This window comes from Macaca thibetana, chromosome 5, assembly GCF_024542745.1.
Source record: "Macaca thibetana thibetana isolate TM-01 chromosome 5, ASM2454274v1, whole genome shotgun sequence".
NCBI lineage: Eukaryota > Metazoa > Chordata > Mammalia > Primates > Cercopithecidae > Macaca > Macaca thibetana.
In genome coordinates, this window is record NC_065582.1 from 68,193,513 (window position 1) to 68,220,815 (window position 27,303).

The window sequence follows — 27,303 nt, forward strand, 5'->3', positions numbered from 1 at the left end:
AATCTACATAAAGCAGAAACTTTGAAAAGGAATAGACTGAAAAAATCTAAAAGGTAGAAATTGTACCATACTACTCTTGGTCCAAAGACAGGTCAAATGGACAATACTAGGTAAGGATATAGAAGATCTAACAAATAATGAACAAAGGAGGTCCTATGAGTGTATATATATAAAATTTTGAATAATAAGAGAATAAAGCCTTCTTTTTCTGGTGCACATGGGCTACTTAAAAACTACCTGCTGGGCGCGGTGGCTCAAGCCTGTAATCCCAGCACTTTGGGAGGCCGAGGCGGGTGGATCACAAGGTCAGGAGATGGAGACCATCCTGGCTAACACGGTGAAACCCGGTCTCGACTAAAAAACACAAAAAACTAGCCGGGCGTGGTGGCGGAAGCCTGTAGTCCCGGCTACTCGGGAGGCTGGGGCAGGGGAATGACGTGAACCTGGGAGGCGGAGCTTGCAGTGAGCTGAGATCCGGCCACTGCACTCCAGCCTGGGCGACAGAGCAAGACTCCATCTGAAGAAAAAAAAGAAAGAAAGAAAAAAAAAAAACTTTACCATGTGTTAAGTCCAAAAGGAAACCTTGATAAGTTCCTGTGGTAGGCAGAATGACTCCCAAAAGCTGTCTATGCCATGATTCCCCAGATCCTGTGAATATATTACATGACAAAAGGCACTTTGCAGATGTAAGTAAGGTTATAAACCTTAAAATAGAGAGATTATTTGGAATTATCTAGGTGTGCCCAATCTAATCACATGAACTCTTAAAAGCAGAGAACTTTCTCCAGGTAAAGTTAAGGAGATGAGGCAGAAGTTGAATTCACAGAGATTCAAATCCTAAGAGAGGCTTGCCTTGTTATTGCTGGAAGGAGTCACATGGAAAGAAAATATGAGGAGGAATGGCTTTTAGTCTCTAGCCACCAATGACATGGGGACCTCAGTCGTATAACCACATGGAACTGAATTCTGTCCCCAACCTAAACGAGCTTGGAACCAGATTCTCCCCCAGAACATCCATATAAAAGCCCAGGCCAGCTGATGTCTTCATTTCAGGCTGGTGAGACCTCAAGCAGAGAACTCGCCAAGCTCATCTTAACTTATGACCTACAGAACTGTAATAAAATTAATTTGTCTCATTTTAAGATGTTAACTTTGTGTTAATTTGTTATGGCAGCAACAGGAAAATAATAAAATTCCAAAAAGCAGAAGTTATAAACAACAGTATATGATCACAAAGTACAATAAGATTAGGTTGATGCAAAAATAATTGTGGTTTTTGTCATTGAAAGTAATGGCAAATCCTCAATTACTTTTGCACCAACCTATTATTAATAAAACAAAAAAATTTTGGGGTCAAAAGGCAAACACATCCCAAACTACAGAATTTCTAAAAGTTAAAATAAGAATTTGACATATCTGAATCCTTAAAGGACTAACAAGAAAATCTAAAGCCTCCAATAGTTATGCCAGTAAAACCAAGAATAAAACATTTAACTCATAAAAGTAAAAAAGAATATCAGCATAAGCCAAACACATAAAACAATATATAATAAATATATAAAATATATTTATATAATAAATATATAAAATATATTTATATAATAAATATATAAAATATATTTATATAATAAATATATAAAATATATTTATATAATAAATATATAAAATATATTTATATAATAAATATATAAAATATATTTATATAATAATAAATATATAAAATATATTTATATAATAAATATATAAAATATATTTATATAATAAATATATAAAATATATTTATATAATAAATATATAAATATATAATAAATCTTGTTCTCTGAAAAAATTATAATGGAAATTAATCTTTAGTTTTCTTAATCAAGTAAAAATGAAAAAAAAAAACCACATAAATACACAAAGAAATTAAAGGGGGAAATAACCATTGAAAAAAATCACTAATTTCCTAACAAACAATTTGCACAACTCTTGGTGAATACATTTGACAACCTAAGAAAGCGGGAAATATCCTAGAAATATATAATGTATCCAAAATTGACCCCTCTAGAGATAGGAAGTCTAAAAGGCCAATTTTCATAGAAAATTAGGAAGTGATAAAATTATGAAAGAGCTACTGTATTAGTCTGTTCTCACAGTGCTAATAAAGACATACCCAAAATATGCACATTTAAACCAAAATATTTAACATAGAATAAACAAAACAGAGTATTCAATGAAAGACACACAGGAAATACAACATAAGATAACTGAAAAAAAGAGATTAAAAATATTGGTCATATTTATAAATGCAAATGGATTCAATTTACCTATTAAAATAAATAAGGTTAGCTTAAAAGCAAAACAACTCTATGCCACGTACAGATAATACACTGAAAATGAAATTACCCAAGATTGGGTAATTTATAAAGGAAAGAGGTTTAATGGACTCACAATTCCACATGGCTGGGAAGGTCTCCAATCATGGCAGAAGGCAAATGAGAAGCAAAGGCACATCTTACATGGTAACAGGCAAGAGAGCATGTGCAGGTGAACTCCCATTTATAAAACTATCAGATCTTGTGAGACTTATTCACTACCACTAGAACAGTATGGGAAAAACTGCCATCATGATTCAATTATCTCCACCTGGCCCTGCCCTTGACATGTGGAGATTATTACCATTCAAGGTGAAATTTGGGTGGGGACACAGCCAAACCATATCAGCTATTCTCCACCCCTACCAAAAGCAACAGGCCCATATGGTTTTATCAAAGAATTATACTATATCTTTAAGGACCACATAGCTCAAATGCAAATCACACTTTTCAAATAAAATAAAAGCAAATGTCCAAATTATTTTTATAAGAAAAGTTGAACTTTGACACTTAACCCTGATAAAGCCTTTTCCTCAAATATTAGTGAAAACTCCTAAAATAGAAGGTTGGCAAACAGAATCCACTAGAACATTAAACAATCATGAACCAAGTAGGTTGTCTTTCATTCTGCAATAAATTTTCAATATTATGAAATGTATTAATAAAATCAATTATATAATTACATCAAAGGAAAAAGTTTTAAGATACAAAAATGATATTAAACCAAATTTAATATTTATTCCTGATACATTAGTGAACTAAGAGTCAATGGATAATGCCAGATTCTCACTTAATGTGGGAAAATCAGAAGCATTCCTACTAAAGCCAGGAACAAGACACCGTCTCCCTACCTTAATTTTTTTTTTTTTTATGATTGGATGTGAACATGCTTAGAATGTATTTGTTTAAATTTTCTAGTTAAAAGTGTTTTGTGGGCAGGAATCCTAGCCTCCAGCCTTAGGAAAAAGTCATAAACACATTTTAGAATATCTGTTTATTTGTACATAAAATATACATTGTTCCCAAGATATACTACATGTTATGTTACCTATTAGGAATAAAATGGTAAATTAGATACAACCTAATCCTAGATGGCAGAGCCCTTCTGCCTTCATATAAATATTAGATGCCTACATTTTCCTAGGTCAGAAGTTCTCAGGCTTGGAGACACATTAGGATCACCTGGGGAGCTCTTAACACCACTGCTCAGGCCCCACCTGCAGACATTCTGAGTTAATTAAAAAGTGATTCAAGTGGCGCTAATATGTAGCCACAGCCTGAATGCTTGTGTCTAGAAAAAGGAACGGCTGAGCTGGGATGGAAGCTGGTCAATGATCTTAAAAGCAGATGGCTTACCCTAGCAGGTACCAAGTCATAAAGCCTCTATAATTAAAACGGTGGATATAGACCCATGAAAAGATAAACAGACACAGTAAAGGGCAAGGCCAAGAAGTAGACCCAAGTACATATGAAATAACCCAGGTACAAAGCAATTTAAACACTACAAAGTATTGCATAAGAAACTGTGGTAGACATACATAGAAGCATACAATGTCAATGAATGCTGAAGATGGAGACGATGTTTGGTGATTGGGTACTTGATAAAAGTGAGCTTTTTAATTAGTGAGTTTGGGACAAGTGGTAGCTTTTGAGAAAAAGAAAAAGTTACACTATTGATTAAATCTCAAATTAATCAGAGATCTAAACATTAACAATGAAATCATACAAGTATCAGAATAACACCTGGGTAAATCTATTTCTTGGAAATGAAGAGTCTTTCTAATATGACTCAAAATTGTAAACATACAAAGAAAAGGTAATAAATTATTTTAATCAAGCTCCATATACATGGCTTCAAAACAGTTTACCAATTTGCCTTAAAATACAGTAATTTTCAATGTGAGCCGTGGTTTTTCCTTTTCTCCTACTCTTTTTTTTTTCTACAAATTGCAAATACTTGGGCTTTGTTAAAATATCTCTATATTTAGAAATAAGTTAAAAATCAACCGATTAGGACATTTGTAGGTAAGCAATAGCAGTCATTCTATATTGAAATGTTTTCTTTTTGCAAAGAATCATTGTGTTTTATAGTTACCACGATGCTTCAATTCAAATGAATACAATCCTTAAGGAAAGCATGATTACAAAAAGGCTTTTATTCTTTTACTTCAATCTTCAACTTAACATTGAACATATATTTTAGAATTAAAGTTTAACACAAATGTCACACCTCTCATTGAGAAGCGATACCTTTAATGAGTAGGCATGAAAATGCAGAAAATGCCTGACTCCCTCTTTACAGGGTAGATATGAAGACGAAAATAATAGTGCATATGAAAGCAACTGAAACATTATATAAAGTATTGGATAAGATATTGTGGTAGACATACACAGAATCTAGAAATGTTAATAAATGCTGATGACTGTGTTCCAAAATACCTTCAGAGAATCCAGACATGTTTTATAACTTAAAGTGATCGATATATATTTTAATAAAAATATATTTATGTCTATAAAGCCAAGAAGCTAATAATGTCATTTTCTCAGTGTAATTATAAATACTTACATTCTATAATATTAGCTACTTTGTAAAACTAAGCAAAATATTAAGCTAATAATGCCATATTTTCAGGGCAAGTATAAATACATTTGATAATATTACCTACTTGTAAAATTAAGCAAAATATAAAATTACGATAAAAACATGCTATTGTGCAAATATTTTCCACTATATTATCTCAGTCCACACAAATTAGCATTCTCTAAGGAAGAATGGGAACTTGCTAACTTAAAATGATGATGGTTTGTTTAGGATTTAGAAGCAGGGCAATGAGCATTATACAAAAAGTGATGTGTTGTGTGTTCCCGTTGTCCTTCCAGTGGTGTAGGAGCTCAATAATTAACCACAGACAGTGGATAATGATCTAAAAGGGAAATTTGGTATCTAGAATATAAAGCTGATTGGGGTGGGCTAGGCATTATAAATAGCACAATCTCCAATAGGCCTGATTTCATAAGCTTTGGATCCCATTGTGGATAAACAGTAGACTGGAACTGGCATCTTCAAAGCCACCAACGCATTCATTCACAGCTCAAACAGGAGAATTTACTCCCTGATTTTTTTAATGAAACAAGGTAAATTTTGAGCTGCTTTCTTAATATAAGCTCCATTTTCTAAGTTATTGTTTTATTTAACACAAACCTACCCTGTTAAGTATAGCCGGAAAGAGAAGAGCGAAGGGAAAGAAAGCAGATCAGACTGAATTGGAAACTGATTTTCCATTCTATGGCCCTGGCATTTTCTGGAAAATGGAGCATTAGTAACTGCGTTTGTAGCAGTACCTCAGAAGTGGCCCTGAGGGAGAATGTCTGTTTAAACCAGTGGTGTGTAGGCTACACTATCATGGAAATATAAATAATTATGTGTTACCGTCATCCTAAACCAACTCAGGGGAGTAATACAGGCTTAATATGTTTAAAATCTGCACGAGCACATGCACCATTCTAAGGAGAATGTGCTTCCCCTTGTGGCTGTCTTGACAAAACATCTGCTCAATCTCCTGCTCCATCTATGCTGCAATTATTTAGTGGTTTGCACCATTTTTATGGTTCTTCTCATAGCATGAGAATCCATAGAACAAGCATTATGGATTTAACACTATCACCTCCCAAATTCGGTCACAAAGCTGATTCTCTGCATTGGTTATACACCTGTAGTCTGATTAGCTGCCATTAGCAGATAGATTAGACTGACTGATTATTTTGTTATAAAAGTTATCTGTTTAATTCAACAAAACTATTACTTAAAGCAAAGGAGTCGTTATTTATTATACATTAGGGGCTCTCCAACCTAATTACCCATTAGAGTCAGCTGGGGAGCTTTCACCATCTCTGATGCCCATGCTACATTCAAATTAGTTACATCGCTATCTCACAGGTTGACATTCAGATATCACACTTGTTATAGTTCCCCCCGACAATTCCAACATGGAGCTGAATTTGGGAACTACTGATTTACAGGGAGATTTTTTAAATGATCCCATTATTATAACAGAACATAATAGGGAGTATTTGTTTTGTTGTTCTACACTGGCTCTATTACTATGCCTTCTTTTATCTGCAATATCTGCATTTTATCGGCATTTAATGAATATAACTCATTTAATCCTCACTATGACCCTATTGTTTTGTCTATGTTATAGTTGATGAAAATAAGGGACAAAAATTAACTTGTCTAAAATTGCCCATATTATAAGTGACAGAGTCATGATTTTTGCTGACAGCATGGCTCTTAACCCCTATGCTATTCTGACTCCTATTAAATTTTCATATTGTTAAATAGAGTAGCTGTAGTAGCAGCAGCAGCAGGCATTCACAGAGCACCTACTACACTTATGATGAATGAGCCACACTTCTAAGTGCTTTACATGGAGGACAATATGAAACTTCCTGAATAAATACCAACTCTTATTAATAACTGCTTAATTTGCTTCTACATTCTATTGTTGTGCTCTCAGAATACAGCTCTTTTCCTCTCTCCTGTGGCTGCACTGCCATGGAATTGGAGATTGGTCCCCCATGTTTCTTCCCTGTGTTGCTCCATTCCTTCCTCATGCTCACTGCCTTCCCGACATTCCTCATTTACCCCCCTCAGCTTTCTTGACACCCAATTTCCACAAAGATACAAACTGCTCATGGGCCCACAAGACCCAGGGAAGAGAGCGTGCCTTCTTCTGGTGTGCGGTAGGAGGAAGAGAGGGTTCTGCTAGCCACATGCCCCGAGAAGGGCAACCTCTGATTGCTCCCTAGTTGGAATCTATTGCCACTCTGCCTTGTCATGACCAGCTGGGTTCCCTCACAGGAAACCCTTCTGAGGTTCTGCAGCTGAACCCACTTAACTGCTGCGGGTGCCAGTGGAGCCCAGTGTGGGACCAGGGACCACTCCTGAACTACAAAAGACACCAAAGAGTCACTCAGTATAAAGTGGGTGTGTACACACTCATTGATCACAGTAGGACCTTTAGCCCACTCTCAAATAGATTGTTGATTTATTTCTGTGGCCACACTCTATATCTTAGTTTTAATAATTGTGTCTCTGTTTTTTTCTTCACTCTCACCTTCACGTACGTGCCTCTGAACAGGCCCTGACCCAATGACCTTGTCCTAGTCCCTTAAGCCCCACTAGGGTCTGTTGTCCAAGCCCCTAATTCCAGCCCCTAGCCTGGACTGGCCACCTGCCACAGATCTCCTTGACATCCAGTGGCTAGTCTTGTCCTATGCCTATGACCAGGTGCTCTGATTCCATTTGCCAGTCTCTCGGGGTGTTTTTCACATAATTACTTACTGTGGAGACTTGTCCTGTGACCTTCTCTATTCTGGGGTTCTGGTATATTTCTGGTTATGGGTCTTTTCTAACATGACCCGTCCCAAGTGCCATTTGAGCCTGAGGTTTGGCAGCCTTCTCTCCACTGGTGCTGGTGTTTGTGATAAATTATTTATATCCACATGGAAGTTTGTTTATTGCTGAGCTATGTCATAGGCTTCTAGCAGTTTTCCCCACCGGTCTCAGGATGGCTGGCACAGACTGCTTATTTATTAAAGGGGCCAGGTTGCTTTTAGTGAAAACATTTAAAAATTATATTCAAACACGACAAATCTGTAAGCAGGTACACAATATTCCTTAGATCATCAATGGGCATCACCCCTTCCTACACACCCCACTTCCCTCATCCATCTCCATGATCGGTGACAGCCTCCAGCCCAGGCCCATCCTTCCCTGTAACCCTGTGCACCCCTCCTCATAGGGCTCACCTGTCAAGTTCAATATCCATTCAGTAAACATTCTGCATGCTGTGGCTGCATATTAGTGCCACCTGGAACCTTTTTAATTAAATTAGAATATCTGCAAATGGGACCTCAGCATTGGTGGTGTTAAGAGCTCCCCGGGTGATTCTAATGTGTCTCCAAGCCTGAGAACTTCTGACTTAGGAAAATTAGGCCTCAGTCTTTTATACGAAGTTGAAAAGGCCCTGCCACCCAGGATTAAGTTGCATCTAATTTATCATTTTATTCTTAATATGCAACATAGCATGTGGCATTTCTTGGGAACAATGTGTATTTGATGAATAAGTAAATAGATATCCTAAAATGTGTTTATGACTTTTCCCTGAGGCTGAAAGCTAGGATTTCTGTCCACTAAACCTAATTGGCTGAAAGTTAAAAACAAATACATTCCAAGCATGTTCACATCCAATTATAAAAATTTTAAATTTTGACATTCTTGACACCTCTACTTTTGAAAACTTGCAGAATTTTCTCCATATATATATATATATATATCTTTATTACAGGAAAAATAGAAAACACATAACCAAAACAAAGAAACTAAAAAATATTTGTACTTATACCATCTAGAAATAAACTGATGTTAATCCTTTACTATCTCTTCATTTACTATGCATATGTATTCTCGGATACATTACATTGAATCATCATCTTATTCACTCAGCAATATATCATATGAAATGTTATTAACCTTATTAATACATAACTTGTAGACAAGTCAGCTAACCATTAGGGAGGTGAAAATTTAAATTCAGAATCTCATAAAAGGACTCTCATATGGTTTGACTGTATCCCCACCCAAATCTCATCTTGAATTCCCACGTGTTGTGAGAGGAACCCAGTGGGAGGTAATTCAATTGCGGGAGCAGGCCTTTCCTGCTTTCATGAGACCTAATGGTTACGAAAAGTGGAGTTTCCCTGCACAAGCTCTCTTCTCTTGTCTGCTGCCATGTGAGATGTGCCTTTCACCTTCTGCCATGATTGTGAGGCCTCCCCAGCCATGTGGAACTGTAAGTCTAATTAAGCTCTTTCTTTTGTAAATTGCCCAGTCTCAGGTATGTCTTTATCAGCAGCATGAAAAGGGACTAATACAGATTCTAAGAAGACCTTTCTAAAATTCAGCTACAGTATCTCTTTTGTGCTTCATTAGTGGTTGAATCCTTAAATAATATTTGTGTTTGAAAGAACAAACCTTAAGGCCTGTGAAATAAAGTTATTCCCCAGTAGAGAATAGGGAGGGTGCAAAAGCAAGAATTTTAATGAAAATGAAAACATTACTTAGGAGTTTTGAGTACTAAAATCATAACATTCTTTTAAACTTATGATTGCCTTTTGCTTTTGGCAAAAGAAATCATAACAGCTAATTTTCATCAACAACAGGTATCCCATTGTTCCGTTAGTCCAGCTATACTTAAAAATATGTAGCTACTTTGGCAAAATTCCTTTCTAAAAACTTGTCTTGATAATCTCCCTCCCTTTACTAAGTCATTTTAGAAGTCTACCAGAGCCGGCCTCAAATTCACTGTTTAAAATCCCCACTTTCCTTCTTGAGGAAATTGAGAGTTTACCCATGTCTAGTCTTCACTGTTTTTCTTGGACATCTGATTTCCAAAAGATTTTTGGTGATGATTATTCAGACACGTTGGTTAAATTCTCTTCATGCTTTACTTACACAGTCTATTGCTGATCTCCATGCAGAATTGAAGGGATTCACTTGAACAGTGAAACAACACAGCTGAGCCCCTTAGCTTTCATAATGAATTCACTCACTGGCAGACACGTCATGTCCAGAGCACATGGATCTCTTTTTAATCAACAATAGCGCTTACCCCATTTATCTCAACTTAGAGCCATTTGTCATATGGCTCCTGTCCAAAGCCTGACAGAGATAACTGACATTCAGGGCTGGTAGTTTATGAAATATCAAGGGTTATCATTTGCTAAGTTTCCTCCAATCAGGTCAGATCACTAGAAAGCAAGATACTGTACCTGCATTATCTTATTCTGGCTCTCTGTAGAAATCACTTTATAAACTATGACTTGAATTATGCCTTCAGCTTGCATCAAGTTTGCTATTAGGAATGGCTATTAGCAACTATACTTTGCTTGTCATGAAGTTTACAGAAAGCCCATGGTTATTAAAGACACCATCCATTATGTATTTCAGTATTTCTTATATGAAGACTAATGTGGTAAATTTTTCTCAGAGGTCAAAATCCGAAGAAAGTTGTTCTCTTTTGACAGTATGCTTCCTTTCTTTTTTAGGTTATGAGGATTTCAATTCTCCCTTATATTTTTCTTTTGGCCCTAACTCCATAGCTGTCAGAAGCTGATAGCTAAGTCTTCTGATCCATTAGTTTAGTGTCCCATAATCTAGGTTTGCTGATATAATTATCTGCCTAGCTTTTATCATTACCAACCTCCTGTCTCCTTCTCCTCCCTGTCCTCCTTTTTGTTCCAGCCTCATGGTTTATATTTTCCTCATTGGTAGTAAAGACAGTATGGGGTTGAGAGTATGATTGCCTGGAATTTTGAGAAACAAACTACCAGTTTTTAGCTGTGTGACCTTGAGCAAGTTTCATTATATTATCTATGCCTCACTTTTTCATTTTTCAAAGAGGCTAATAAAAGCCTACCTCATATGATCGTTATGCAAATTAAATGAAACAATGCAGACAAAGTATTGTTTAAAAGATATTATTTTTGATTTTTTCTTTTTAAAAATTGTGGTAAAATGCACATAACATAAACAGGGTATACTGTACATTTACCATCTTAACCATTTAAGTACTGTACATTGTTGTGCAGCCAATCTCCAAAACCCTTTTCATCTTGCAAAATGAAAACTTTATATCCCTTAAATAACAATTCTCCATTCTACTCTCTTCCCAGGCTTTGAGAACCACCATTCTCTATGCTTTTGACTATACTAGATACCTCATATAAGTGAAACTTAGAGTATTTGTCCTTTTGTGACTGGCTTATTTCACTTAGCATAATGCCCTCAAGATTCATCCATATTATAGCATATGTTAAACTCTCCTTCCTTTGAAAGGCTGAATATTATTTCATGGTATGTGTATACCACATTTTGTTTACCCGTTAATCTGTCGATGGACACTTGAGTTGCTTCCACCTTTTGCCTGTTGTGAATAACGTAGCCATAAACATGGGTGTAAAAATGTCTCTTCTAGACCGTGTTCTCAATTACTCTGGTACCCAGAAGTAGAATTGCAGAATCATATGATAATTCTATTTCTATTTTTTTGAGGAACCACCATGCTATTTTCTATAATGGTGCTATCAGTTTACATTCCAACCAACAGTGTACAGTGGTTCTCTTTTCTTCACATCCTTGCCAACATTTGCTATCTTTTGCCTTTTTGATAATACCCATCTTAACAGGTATGAGGTGACATCTCATGCTGGTTTTGATTTGCATTTCCTTAATAATGAAAAATGGCCTCTTTTTGCATGCTTGTTGCCCACTTGTATATCTTATTTGGAGAAATGTCTATTCAAGTCATTTGCCTATCTTTTAAGGGGATTGTTGTTGCCCTTGTTAAATGGTAGGAGTTATTTTTATATTCTGGATATTAATGCCTTATTAGATATGTGATTTGCAAAATTTTTTCCATTCCATAGATTTCCTTTTCACTCTGTTGTTTGTGTTCTTTGAGGCATAGAAGTTTTAAATTTTGATGTGATACAGATTATCTATTTTTACTTTTGTTGCCTGTACTTTTAGTGTAATATCCAAGAAAGTATTGTCATATCCAATGTCATGAAGGTTTTCCACTATGTTTTCTTCCAAGAGTCTTATAGTTTTAGCTCTTATGTTTAGGTCTTTGATTAATTTTGAAGTAATTTTTGTATATGTAAGGTAAAGGTTCAAATTCATTATTTTACATACTAATATCCAGTTTTCCCAGCACCATTTGTTGAAAGACTGTCCTTTCCCCATCAAGTGGTCTTGGTACCCTTGCCAGAAACCATTTGGCCATGTATGTGAGAGTTTATTTCTGGGCTCTCCATTTGATTCCATTGGTCTACATGTCTATCTTTATGCCAGCACCATGCTGTTTGATTACTACTGAAATGTTATAAGTTTTAAAACTAGGAAATGTGAGATCTCCAATGTTATTCTTCTTCAAGATTGTTTTGGATATCTTTTCACCCAAGCAAATAAAAAAAATTGTTTTGGTCATTCAGGGTCCCTTAAGATTCCATATAAATTTAGCATAGGTTATTCTATTTCTGCAAAACATATAGTTGGGATTTTGATAGGTATTATATTAAATGTGTAGATTACTTTGGGTGGTATTGATATCTTAGCAACATTATGTTTTCCAATCTATGAACACTGAATGTCTTCCCATTTATTTGTGTATTTTTAAATTTCTTTCAGCAACATTTTGTAGTTTCCAGTGTACAAGTTTTTCTCCTCTTTGGTAAAGTATATTCCTAAGTATTTTATTGTTTCTGATACTATTGCAAATGAAATTGTTTTCTTAATTTCCTTTTCAGGTTTCTCTTGTCAGTGTATAAAAATGCAACTTATTTTTGTGTGTTGATTTTGTATCCTGTAACTTTGCTGGATTTGCTTATGAGTTCTAGCAGTTTTCTGTGCAATCTTTAGGTGCAATTATTTTTTAAACGTAAGTTACCTCCAGTCTTTTCTTAAGGTAATTAACATGTATAAAAATACCCAATATATACAATTACATAATCTCTCTCATTCTCTCTCTTTTGCTGAAAGCACTTTTCACAAAAAAATCAATTTATTCTGGGCTTCCTGAAATTACTCTTTTTCGATATTTTTGTATCTGTTCATATACATAAACATATATACACACACACACATATATATACATATACACACACACATATCCATCAAAATTCCTGCTTTGTAGCAGAGTTCAGAATATTGATTCTATGCAAACTTGTAGCATACCATGGCTACTACTCTTGCTTTTTAAAATTCTCATTGAGATACTCTGCTACTATGGTGTCAGAAATTTTAAAGCTCCTCAGTCCTCTTTATTCAACTTCCATTTTAGAAACTATAACCAAGAGATCATACAATCTTTTCTAAATATCATTAACTTGGTTTCCTGCAGCTTAGAATCCCTATCTGACAATATGTAGTAAGTTCTACATCATCTCCCTCAGAGTTGGCAGTTTCTCAGGCTTCTGTCACTTCTACCTTACTATCAACCCTTTGCTCACTGGGCAGAATTAAGAACAGAAAACCAAGTCTCCCAGAAGCTTTTTCCTTTTGAAAGACAAAATTCTCAGGAAGGTGAGGAAAATACCACATGCTCTGCTTTTAGACTACTTGTACCTTTAGCAAACATCTAGTGAACTCCCCATCTCTGACAATTTGGTAATCTTTTCTAAGGAAAGTTTGATTATCACAACATCTCACTGACAAGATAAAGTACAGACAGTCTTTTAAAATTACTAGTTGCCTCTCCTTTTGTATTTATCCAGATACTTTCTTCCATGTTCCTATCTTTGAGGGTAGAGAGTTCTTTGGCGATTCTTCTTCACCCTGTGATTTTATTTATTTTGGAAAATAGACCCTCTATCACTCTTGTTTTCTAGTCATGAGAATTTTCAGTAAGCATCAGAAGCCAATCCTGCCTTTCTGGCTTGCTTTATCCCTATTTCTAACATAATCATTTCTACTTCTGCGCCTTTGGAGAGGCTACTCACCCTGTGAGATAAGTGACCTTTCTCTTTTTCAATTTATCTTTTCTTTTAGGCTTGATTCACACTCCACATTCTCCACACAGCATGTATGGATTTGCCTTTGCTTGAATTTCCAGAACATGTTCTTTCTGTGTCTGGATGTGGCACTTGTCACCTTATTTTGAGCTATGAATATTTCTGTCCATCCAGCCCCTCCAACAAGATGGGGTTGGCAAACTGCTGCTGCAAAGGGTCACAGAGTAAATATTTTCTGCTTTGAAAACCATACAATCTCTATCACAAATATGCAACTCTGCCATAGTAGTGTGAAAGCAGCCAAGGATGATATGTAAATGAATTAGCATGTTGTGTTCCAGTAAAATGTTTTTATTTTTATAGGCACTGAAAGTTGAATTTCATACAATTTTATGTGTCATGAAATATATTCTCTTTATGATTTTTAAAAATGATCTGAAAACATGAAAAATATTCCTTGCGCATGAGCTATACAAAAACAGATAGTGAACCATGTCCGGCCCAGGCTGTAGTTTGTTGACCCTAAACTAGATAATGAACTCCCCAAAGGCTGAGCTGTGTTGTGTGCCCTTGTAGGAGTTACCCTTTAAGACTGGGTCTGTTTCTTCACCATACTACTCTTAATGATGAACATAGTGCCTGGCATACAGCAGACATTCAAAACTGTTATTGAACAGAGGCATAAATACTCATTTACTTATCTGGTTTTTAAACAATAAGCAGGTATTTCAGGAAATGGTCATGAGGAGTTTCTAGAGGGGGCAGGAAAGGTCAGGAGTACTGGCAGTGTCTTGTGAGATTAGCCTTGGGCTACCTTAATAGGGGTATTTTCACTAGGTAGAGCATTGGGTGAGTGAGATGTGGGTGGTTGAGGTAAAGTCGGTTGGGAGGTTGAAGAGATGAGGGTTGAAGAGGTGTAGAGAAGTCTTGAAAATGAAGTCTAGTGCTATATTATTAGAGGGAGGAAGACACAAAAGAGTTTAAACTTTAAAGGCAAATGTCATTTTTTTTGTACACTTAGCTCCAATCACACTAGCTTCAATCATGCATTATTTCAAAAAACAATTCTCAAAATCTGGATTCAAAAGCTTTTCAAATATCCTAGGGAGCCACTATGAGAGTTTGTCTTTGCTTTTCAAACTTCCCTCCTTCCCCTATACTCCTTTACTTGTTTTGAAGAGTGTTGAGTAGAACTGGGAAAGATGAACACTATTGCCGACTGCAGTAATGTATGTCTACATAAAGCACAAGAAATTAAATATAGTCATATCAGACCTGCTCTGGCCCTAAGAAAGCCTTGAGATTTCTTCTCTGGGTCACCTGGGGCTGGAATTAGCCTGAAGCTATGCTGCTGACCTTCTTTGATCCCAACACTATGGACCAGGGAGAGGCAGGGCATGTCTTCTATCTATGTGGTTCCTATGTCATTCGAGAGCCATTCTCTATGACCCAAACTTTCAGTCCCTAGTCCAGAGAATTGGAGTCATAGATGTGAACCATTGCTCCTACAATGGGTTATGATTGGACATCTTCCCTTAGGTTCCCTTCAACAATTACAATATGAACACATCCTTTTCAAATGCCCTTGGAGCATATACCAAAATAGATAATACCCTTGGCCATAAAACAAACCTCAACAAATCTAAAAGAATGCAATTATACAGAAAATGCTCTCTGACCAAAAGGGAGTCAAACTAGAAAACAGAAAAATAGCAGAAAAATGTTCAAACACGTGGAAACTAAATAAGACATTTCTAAATAATCCATTGGTCAAAAAAGACATTTAAAAGGAAATTAAAGAGTACATTGAGCTGAATGAAAATGTAAATATAACACATAAAACATGTGGGACACAGTTATACCAGTGCTGAGAGGGAAATTTATGGCACTGAATCCTTACATTAGGAAAGAGAAAAGGTTCCAAGTAAATAATTAACGTTTCTACCTCAAGAAACTAGAAAACAAGTAGCAAAATAAAACGAAAGCAAGTAGAAGGAAGAAAATAATAAGGATAAGAGCATGAAAATCAAGAGATGAAATTCAGAGAAAATAATAGAGAAAATCAGTGAAGCTAAGAATTGTTTCTTTGTAAATAGCAAAAATATAGCCAAACCTCTAACTAGATTGACAAAAGAGAGAGAGAAGGCAGAAATTATAAAATCAGGAATGAGACAGGGGATATCCTTCAGCCATACAAAGGATATTAAGAGAATACTATTAACAACTCTACACACATAAATTCAGAAGAAATTTATCAATTTTTTAAAAAAACTCACCCGATATGGAATAGATAATTTGAATATCACTAAACTATTAATAAAATTAAATCCATCATTTAGGAACACCTCTAAAGGAATTCTTAGAATACTACCAAACTTTTAAAGAAGAATTAATACCATTTCTATACAGTCTTTTCTAGAAAATAGAAAAGGAAAGAATGCTCCCAATTCATTCTATGATGCTATTATTACCTGAATGCCAAAACCAGGATAAAAAATACAAAAAAAGAAAAAAAAATTACAGACCAATAGCCCTCATGAAGATAGACATAAAATTATTTAAAATCCTAACTAATAGAATTTAAAATGTATATGAAGAATTACACACCATGACTAAAATGGGGTTTATTTAAAATATTCAAGGCTGATTCAATATTCAAAAGTCAATCAATGTAATCCACCATTTTAACTGGCTGAAGAAAAAAATCACATGATAGTATTAATTGATGCAGAAAATCATTTGACAAAATTTAACACCATTGATAGAATCTCTCCACAAGTTGAAAGTAGAGAGTAACCTCCTCAAGTTGATAAAGAACATCTGCAACTAACATCATACTTAATGGTGAAAGAAGGCTGAATACATCCTTATAAGATTGAGCACAAGACAAGGATCTCTATTCTCCATTGCCATCTGACATAGTAAACTGTGTTCTCCAACCATTGTGCTAAGGCAAAAAAAAAAAAAAACAAAAAAAAAAAAACAAAAAACAAAACAAAACAAAACAAAACTCAAACAAACAACTAAAACAGGAAATAAAGAGCATACAGATCAGAAAGGAAAAAATAAAACTGTCTTTCTTCTCAGATAATGTGATTGTCTATGTAGAAAAGTCCAAGAAATCTACCAAAAAAAACCCCTCTGTATTAGTCCATTTTCACACTGTTGATAAAGACATACCCAAGACTGGGCAATTTACAAAAGAAAGAGGTTTATTGCACTTACAGTCCCACATGGCTGGGGAGACCTCACAATCATGGTGGAAAGCAAGGAGGAGCAAGTCACATCTTACATGGATAGCAGCAGGCAAAGAGAGAGCTTGTGCAGAGAAACTGCTGTTTTTAAAACCATCAGATCTCATGAGACCCATTCACTATCATAAGAACAGCACAGGAAAGACCCACCCCCATGATTCAATCATCTCCCACTGGGTCCCTCCTACAACACATGGGAATTATGGGAGCTACAAGATGAGATTTGGGTGGGGACACAGAGCCAAACCATATCAACCTCCTAATAAAATTAAGTGAATTCATCAACATTGGAGGAATCAAGGTCAACATACAAAATAAATTGGATTTCTGCATACTAGTAATGAACACATGGAACCAAAAATGAAAAATTCAATACAGTACCATGTACAAATGTCCCCCCAAAATGAAATACTTAGGTGCAAATCTAAAAATATGCACAGGACTTACATGCTGAAACTGTAAAATGCCTTTGAAATGAATCAAAGATCTAAATATATGGAAAGACATTCTACTTATGGATTGAAAAACCAACCTAGTAAATATGTCAATTCCTATCAAAATCCCAGCAAGGTTTTTTGTAGACATAGACAAGTTGATTGTAAAATGTATATGAATAAGCACAGGTCTGAGAATAGTTACAACAATTTTGAAAAATAAGAATGAAGTAAGAGAAATAACTCTACTTGATTTCAAAACTTATTATACAGCTACAGTAGTCAAGAATGTGGAGGATAGATAGACACATAGATCAATTCAACAGAATAGAGCTCCCAAAATATAAAATATAAAACTATAACAGTTTTAGAAAAATACCTAAGAGAAAGTTTTTGAGAAATAGGCTTTGGTGAAGTTGTTAGAGTGAACACTAAAAGCTATCTATAAAAGAAAACATTGATAAATATGACTTCACTAAAACTAAAAGCTGTTCTGTAAGAAGATAAATAACAAGCTACAGACTGGAAGAAAATATTTGCAAACCATTTACTGACAAAGGAATTGTACGTACAATATAAAAAGAACTTTCAACAGCAAATAAACTAAACAATACAATTAGAAATTGACAAAACACATGGAAAGACGTTTCACCAAAGAAGATACAAAGATGGCAAATAAGCACATGAGAGGTTCAATATTACTTGCCATTAGGGAAATGTAAATTAAGGCCCTAAAGAGTTATCACCACACATCTATTAGAACAGCTTAAAAAAATAGTGACAAAACCAAATGCTGGCAAGGATGTGGAGAAACGTAACTTGTCATGCATTGATGGTAGAAATGGAGACTTGTACAGCCACTCTGAAAAGTAGTCAATCTCTTTAAAAATTAAATATACACATTACAGACTCAATAATCAAAACCTTTTGGTATTTCCTATAGAAAGGAAAACTATGTTCACACAAAAACCAGTACATGATTCTTTATAGCAGCTTTATTTGTAATAGCTCAAAATGGTAATCAAACAAAATGTCCTACAAGAAGAGGTGGATGGTTAAATAAACGGTGATACAGCCTGAGCAATAAAAAGAAATAGCCATTAATACATGCAACAACTTGGATGGATTTAAAAGGTATTAGGCTAAGCGAAGGAAATTCAATATCAAAAGGAAGCATATTGTATGATTTCCCTTATATAATGTTCTGACAAAAGTTGAGAGAGAACAGATTAGTAGTTGCGAGGGGTTAGAGATGGTGGAGGGAGGGGCTTGGTGTGAGTATAAAAAGCACCAAGGAGATTTTTGTGGTGATAGAAGAGTTTGTATCCTGATGGCTACAGGAATCTACACTTGAGATAAAAATACGCAAACACTGTACCTGTGTCGAATTCCTGGTTTTATATTGTTCCCTAGTTAACTAAGATGTAACGAATGGAGGAAACTGGGTGAAGGGTGGGTACACAGGATCTTTCTGTATTATCTTTGCAATTTCCCACGTTCTATATTTTAACTATCTTAATTATTTTTCAATACAGAAAATAATTTAAAATAAACCTTATTTGCCTTGGGTAGTTGTGGCTCCCATTATTTTTCAAGAGGAGAAACTTGAAACTGTGGAATCCCGCAATACCCAGTTTCACATATAAGCATGACCTGACTGGGGCCATGCCCTGAGAAAGGCGCCGGGCGGCAGCAAGGTGGGGAGCCAGGGAAGTCTTCCCTCGCCGTGAGGGTGCGGGGAAGCGACCTTGGCGCCACTGAAGCTGGGTGTGAGGGGGGCGTCACCGAGTTCAGCCCCACCCTCCGCCGCTCCCCAACCGTGTCCGGCGTCCGCATCGCATGGCCAGAAGGCGGGGAGCGAGAGGCGCTGGGACCCTCGCGTGGCGCTCCATCACCCCGTACCGTCGCGGCGCCTCGCCTTAGGGAAGAGCAAGGGAAGAACTTTACTTGAACCGCGAATATTTTTTGGCCACTGAGATTGAGTTTCCCAGTGCTTTGGCTTCCTGCCTGTTTATCGTGGATTTGATCCCTGAGCTGCTCGCCTTTCCCTAACCTCCTGCGACGCAGCCGAGAGCCCTCCCGCGCGCCTGAGTCCAGAGCCGAGGAGGGGAGGCGGCCTCCTCCCGGTTCCCCCGAAGCCCTCCCTGCGCCGCGGATGGCCAGGAAGTAGCGGGCGGTGGCCCCGCGTCCCGGGAGCGCACAGCAATGCAGGCGCTCAACATCACCCCGGAGCAGTTCTCCCGGCTGCTGCGGGACCACAACCTGACGCGGGAGCAGTTCATCGCTCTGTACCGGCTGCGACCGCTCGTCTACACCCCAGAGCTGCCTGGGCGCGCCAAGCTGGCCCTCGTGCTCACCGGCGTGCTCATCTTCGCCCTGGCGCTCTTTGGCAATGCTCTGGTGTTCTACGTGGTGACCCGCAGCAAGGCCATGCGCACCGTCACCAACATCTTTATCTGCTCCTTGGCGCTCAGTGACCTGCTCATCACCTTCTTCTGCATCCCCGTCACCATGCTCCAGAACATTTCCGGCAACTGGCTGGGGGGTAAGAGTCGCGCCCTGCTCCTTCTCGGTTAACCCTCTGCTTTTCAGGCAGATTTTTAACTTTGGTTTGTTTAATTATTTGAAATATTTTTTATCTTACTTTTAGTAAGAAAACCAGGGGAGAAAAATCTGGTAATTACAGAAAAGGGAGCTGAAATAAGTGGGTGCGAGGGGAGCTGAAATAAGTGGGTGCGACGGGTGCGACTCCCCACATCACTGCTCAGGACCTTTCCCAAGCCTTTCCCCAGTGTATGTCTCTATGCCACAAGGAGGAAGCGCTGGACGGGAATCAGAGGCGGCAAAAAAAACTTACATCCAAGTGAACACAGGTGGCGAAGTTCTAAGAAAGAGCAAACCAAAGTTAAAAATCTCATTTCCTCATTCCCCCAGCCTCCACCCTCACTTCCCAGTGGCTTGCAGACAGCTTCTTGTACCTATGAATATAAAACAAATATAATTCATGTACAGTAAAAATATACTGAACTAGTCCTTTAAAAAATTGTATTAAGTGTCATGCAGGAAGAAGGAACACAGAAAACTGATGCCCTCCTGACTATTAAAAAATGAGAGATGACATTCTCGTCCTTCTGTATAATGGGAACAAAAATGACAGAAGAGAGATGGAGTCACTGAGTTGGGAACAGTGTGTGGAGGTTGGAAAAAAAGATATCCTGTTTCTGCAGATGATCCAGCTGTTCCAAGAACACAGCTGGAGAATGCCCTGGTGTAAACCCATCAGCAGTAGTGTTGTGTTCTCACCAGTGCTTATGGTGCACTGTGGGCCTCCCCATTTTCACGGTTGGGTATTCTTGTGGCCACATCAAAATGGTTAGAAATGTAAGAGAAATAGATCATTATGCCTTCAATCTCTGCTATTTCTATCCCATTACTAATTCTCTTAAAGTCATGGAGGGTGTTTCATCCTACCATTACCAATTTGAGATTGTGAGCATTGCTTTTTTCCCCATTAGCTTAAACTGAGTTTGCTATTAGTGAGTCAGAATGTTAAAATCTTTGATTCTTATCAATCTACAATGTAAATATTTTCAGAAAAGCATTAAACATGGAGTACAGAGCATTGACTTGAAAGTAATACACAATGTGGAAAGACATTGATTTATGAATTAGAGACTTTCTTATGCACACTGATGCAGTAATTGTATTTGGGCATTTTAAAGTTGCTCAGTGCAACTAACTCCATCAAATTAATGGGGTATTTTTTGATCATCATACAGAACTTGTTTTTTGGGGGAAAAGCATGTGAGTTTTCATTTCTAAATGTTTGTGAAAGCAGATTTATGAAGCTTATTTTTACTGGAGATGATTATAGCTCCATTTGTAAAGGTGAAAATAATTATGCAAAGTGGGATTTTATGGTGGGGATCAAAAGACCTGGATTACTATTTTGGCTGTAATACATGTTAATTTTGCATGTCTGAGTCTCAATTTTTCAGTAAAATATTAGGGATTAGAGATGTTTGAAAGTGCAGTGAGTCTGGTCAGGCACAGTGGCTCACGCCTGTAATCCCAACGCTTTGGGAGGCCAAGGCGGGTGGATCACGAGGTCAGAATATCGAGACCATCTTGGCTAACACGGTGAAACTCCATCTCTACCAAAAATACAAGCAACAACAAAAAATTAGCCAGGCATGGTGGCACGCACCTGTAGTCTCAGCTACTTGGGAGGTTGAGGCAGGAGAATTGTTGAACCCAGGAGGCAGAGGTTGTAGTGAGCCAAGATTGTGCCACTGCACTCTGGACTGCGTGACAGAGCAAGACTCCATCTCAAAAAAAAAAAAAAAAAAAAAAAAAAAAAGAAGGAAAGAAAGTGCAGTGAGTCAGATCTTGAGCTCCTGTTCATATTAGGGAATGATGGCCGAGAAAGGCTGTATGGAGCATCTTCCATCCTCAGGGCTTATTTGGGAACTGCCAAGATTTTTCTCAAGTTTTCTTTTCTCCCTGCTTCTTACTTCATGGAGAACATTTCACTTTAGCTTCTAAATACTGAAGGAGAGTAATACATTGCTCATTTATTTTACAGGGTTAGTGTGAGAATAAAGTGTGTTGGTAAAAGTGCTTTGAAAAATATTGGTCATGCCATGAAAGTATAAGGTATTAATTCTATTAAGGGGTGTTTAATTGGGGGTGGCCTATGTTTATCTGGGACAAGATTTATAGAGTAAATAATAATCTTATAAATTGAGTAAATAATACCAAAATTGAAGTGCAAGGGAGAGGTGAGAGCCTGCAGAGGGGTTAGAGATAAATATGAAAATAGAATTAGCTCTAGATCCTTGAGGAATCGCCATACTGTTTTCCATAATGGTTGAACTAGTTTACAATCCCACCAACAGTGTAAAAGTGTTCCTATTTCTCCACATCCTCTCCAGCACCTGTTGTTTCCTGACTTTTTAATGATCGCCATTCTAACTGGTGTGAGATGGTATCTCATTGTGGTTTTGATTTGCATTTCTCTGATGGCCAGTGATGATGAGCATTTTTTCATGTGTCTGTTGGCTGTATGAATGTCTTCTTTTGAGAAATGTCTGTTCATATCCTTTGCCCACTACCATATGACCCAGCCATCCCATTACTGGGTATATACCCAAAGGATTATAAATTATGCTGCTATAAAGACACATGCACACGTATGTTTATTGCAGCACTATTCACAATAGCAAAGACTTGGAATCAACCCAAATGTCCATCAGTGACAGATTGGATTAAGAAAATGTGGCACATATACACCATGGAATACTATGCAGCCATCAAAAAGGATGAGTTTGTGTCCTTTGTAGGGACATGGATGCAGCTGGAAACCATCATTCTTAGCAAACTATCACAAGAACAGAAAACCAAACACCGCATGTTCTCACTCATAGGTGGGAACTGAACAATGAGATCACTTGGACTCAGGAAGGGGAACATCACACACAGGGGCCTATCATGGGGGGAGGGGGGGAGGGGGGAGGGATTGCACTGGGAGTTATACCTGATGTAAATGACGAGTTGATGGGTGCAGCACAGCAACATGGCACAAGTATACATATGTAACAAACCTGCACGTTATGCACATGTACCCTGCAACTTAAAGTATAATAATAATAAATAAATTAAAAAAAAAAAAAGAAAATAGAATTAGCTTGTGCATTATAGGACAGGATAATCATTGCAAAATTTCCTTAATAAATTAACAAAAGAAAAGTTCAAGAGAATGTAATCTAAGAGCCAAAAATTAATTCACAATTTATTATTTTACAAAGCTATTGAGGATCTCCTATCTGGCAAAGTATTCTACCTTGAGAGTACAAAAGTGCGTAAAGTCTATCTGTGCCCTTCAGGACCTCAGAGAATAGGAGACGGTCCCAAAATTAGCAATAAGAGGGTTTGATAGAAAGAGGATCCACTCTGCTCTAGGAGCACAGAATAATCAGGAAGGCTTCCTCAAGGATGTGATGTTCAAGCTAGGTCTTGAAGAATAATTCAGAGAATAATTTAGACTGTTTCCAGCAGAGGATGGAGTGTGTTCTAGGAACAGGGGTCAGTGCCAAGTTGGAGGGAAGAAAGAAGATGGTGTATTCCAAGAATACCATGCAAGGCATTGCAAGAATGCACAGTTTGTATGTGGGGAACGGCAGGAAATGAGACAGAAAAGTAGTGCAACTGGGGAGGAAAATATATATATATATATATGTAATTATGTAAAAACCTAAAATATGAATACCCCCCAGATTCCTTCAGGGATGAGGTAGGAAACAGAAACAAAGCAATGAAGATCACCAGGAAGCAACAGCGACAAAAGAAAGACTCTGTCTCCTCTGAAGGGGGCAGGATTGCAGCATGCTGGAGTGGTGCCCCGGATTGTCACATCCTCTTTTGGTGTTGTTCTTGCTTCCCCACCTCTCCTTCCGAAAAGTTGGCAATACAGATTTTTATGATGCTGACTTCTAAGTCAAATCCAAAAGTATAATGCAATCGAGTAAAAGAAAGCATCTTTATGGCTCGGTCACAGATAATTCATGGACTTCCAGTTTGTGACATCTCTACATTGCCTCTCTCTCAAATATTTCCGATAATGGTAAGGCTGTGAATGACTGTTTTATTTTTCTTTTAGCCCATTCCTCTTTCTTTCTGGGGACCAGCAGCACTTATTGAGTCAAAACCTGCATTTTAACAAGGTTCTGAGTTGTTTCACACGCACATTAAAGTTTGATAAGCACTAGAGAAGTCAGCTCAGGTCTTTACAAGGAAAAAAAAAGTTTGTTAAGCACTACTTGAAGTAAGTAATGGTTCTTAGACCTAGCTACACAGAGAATCTCCTGACGGGCTTTTGGAAATGGCCTGCACCAGCCCCAGCCCAAACTAGTTACACTTGTCTCCAGCCACACTGCCTTACAGAGCCCAGTGTGCACAACTCTACTCAGGTCCCCTTTCAGGGACATCATGTTGTTACCTTAAAATTGGTCGTGGCAGGAGTATTCACATCATGGAAATCAGCACTTACTAGTTAGGCCTGTTTTTTAAAAAAGTGAAAAAAAAAATCACAAACAAACAGAAATCAAACAGTTGTTTTCCAGCACACCACTGAGCAAAGACATTGCGTTTTCTTCTGTACACTGCTGGGGACCATGAGTAATAGGTGAGGCAAAGTATAGCCACAAACATGTTTTTACATGAATTACACTGAAGTTGGAAAGAGATACAGCTGATCCACAGCATCTAAGTGTGCCCAGCATGGAGGCAAGCTGACATTCGATTCCTTTCATCCACCTTGCGTTACCATCATCCCCTTATTGTCTTACCTTTCATCTACCAGTTGACTCACTCTCTACTCTCCAGGACTCCTTCCAACATGGAGCTAGCAGGAGTGGGGATTCTCTGCCCCCAAGTATTATAAGCAGCATATGATTATGAGTTTTTTTTATTCCTCATATGAGGGTGGAATTGTGCTGCCGTGGCCCTTTCCTTTAGGAAAGTTTTTATCTGTTCTCTTCTCTGATTTACTTGGCTAGACTGCAGCAGTGGAGTTGCCCATTGCCTCCTTAGGGCCACCAAATTTACCTATCCTTATCTGCAGCTTGTTCCTCCTCATTTTGTTTTGTTTTTTCCTCTTTTTTATTTTTTTCTTCACAATGTCCAAATGCTCCTCCAAATTCACTCACTGAACATGTTCTGTTTCTACCAGCTAAATATAGAACAATTGATTTTGCTTGTGACCAGTGCTACAGAACACCACTCTCTTCTCTAAGTTTCCATGAACTGGTCTTTTTTTCTTTCTTTGTTTCCTTTATGTCTCTATCTCTGTATTTTCTGCCTTTTGAGGGTTCTCAATCTTTCTCTTATTTTGCAAGTAAGTGTCCACTGAAGCTTAGCATGCAATCTCTTTTCTTTCATCAATTTCTGCATAGAGGTTATAGTCACGACTCTCACTTCTTTGCTGATGATTCTGAAATCGGTATCTAATCAATATCATAAGCCATGGTCTTTCACCTGATCTGAAGACTTGGCACTTACGCATGAATATCTTACCAACATCCATCATTCTCTCATGTTATCTTGTCCCTCTGCCCAAAGTCTAAAGTATTATTAATGACACTATGAGTCATTCTTGTATTCAGCATTTCCTGGGTATTTCCTGTGTGCACTGGGATATTGCAGGTATTGAGAAAGCCGTGTTCCTGTGGAAAAGCCAAGTTTCCATTAGACTAAGGAGGGAGGAAGCATTCAAAGAAGTGATGGAGAATGCAGGGGGGTTTGTAGATGTCAGGGTCCCAGAGCACGCAGTGCAAGTATTGAGGAGTAGGGAGCTTGAATCAGATTAGGGGATGTTCACAGTCTGATGGGTTTGAGTCCCAAGTTGAGGGATGGGCTGGGAGAGAATGGGACTCGTGGTAGCTGAGGTAAATGAAAATTTAAGGCATAGGAATACTAATTCTGAACACTTCCCAGAAGGAGATAGAAAATCAGTTCTAATGCTAGCCTGCTTTATGACTCTAAGCATTAATAAGATGAGATGGGGAGTGTTTGGGGTGTGCCTGGAGTAGTGGCCTTGTTAGGATCCTGCTGGATTCTGTATCCACTTCCATCCTGCTGTGGATGCAGGCACAGCCTGGGGGAGGATGGTCTCCCCAGGTGCACACACAGTTCTGCAGCTCTCTCCCAAATCCTGCTGTGGGCAGTGAAAAGAATTTTCTAGCAGTGGCTGGCAAATTGACTAAAAGCAATTCCAAAAAAAAAAAGGAGTTTGAAATATATTCTAAGTAATGGCAGCATCGCTGGGGGAAGTACACTTTCATGCACCTTTACTACTTTTGAAGAGTACTAGGGTAAGAAAATACAGAAAATTAATTTTCTCAGCAGTGGATATCAGAATTTCTCTTAGAGTGGTAATGCTCAATCTTGGCAACATGTAGGAATCATCTGGGAGTTTTTTAAAACACAGATGCCTGGTTCCTACCCCCTGGAGATTCTGATTTAATTGGTCTGATTATGATAATTGGTATGGAGTTTTCAAAAGTTCCTCAAGTTAGAAAAGTTATAATTTGCAGCCAAAGTTGAAAGCCACTGATGTAGTGTAAATGCTGACAGCACCAGGAGTTCCCGAAGTTAAAAAAGTTATAATTTGCAGCCAAGATTTATAGCCATTGAGGTAGTATAAATGCTGACAGCTCCAGAACTCAGGCTGATATGAAGACTAAAAGAAATAATAGATGTGTTTTTTTAAAAAAGTGCAGTGCCTACCCCATGTACCAGCTCAATGTAGCTATTATGTATTTAAAAAATAGCAATGGCAGTCAGAATGCTTAGAAAATGCAAAAGCAGATTATCTTAACTGGAGTCCAACAAGGAGCTCAGAGGCAATTCTTCCATTTTCTGGAGCCTATTGCATCTTTACTAAAGCCGTTGACGTTTTTAGAGTCTTTCAAGATGAATTTGGAAAGGAGTCAAAAATGGTGAAAAGTTTGGAATATAAGCCATACAAAGAAATACAAGAAGAATTATTCTCTTGCCTGGAGAATAGAACTTTAGTTATAAATTAGCACACCTCACCACAAGGGTTTTTCAGTCTGTTTTGCCCAGGGCCACAGTAGCGGATGTGGGCGGGTAATAGAATGGTAGGAGGCGAAGCTCCAAGCTTCATCA

The 27,303-nt window shown here is 37.6% G+C and overlaps 2 protein-coding genes across 2 annotated transcripts in view; one reads left to right on the forward strand and one right to left on the reverse strand.

Moving 5' to 3' along the window:
• Window positions 1-26,621, reverse strand: part of LOC126955751 (signal peptidase complex subunit 2-like) — a 705,796-nt gene extending 679,175 nt beyond the window's left edge. Inside the window, exon 1 of the mRNA XM_050792649.1 lies at window positions 26,618-26,621. The gene's annotated coding sequence lies outside the window, so the exon portion shown is untranslated. The remainder of the gene's footprint in view (window positions 1-26,617) is intronic.
• The window catches only part of QRFPR (pyroglutamylated RFamide peptide receptor), a 56,584-nt gene continuing 48,701 nt past the window's right edge, over window positions 19,421-27,303 (forward strand). The window contains exon 1 of the mRNA XM_050792658.1: window positions 19,421-20,161. Coding sequence (XP_050648615.1) covers window positions 19,822-20,161 — 340 coding nt within the window. The 5' untranslated portion in view covers window positions 19,421-19,821. The remainder of the gene's footprint in view (window positions 20,162-27,303) is intronic.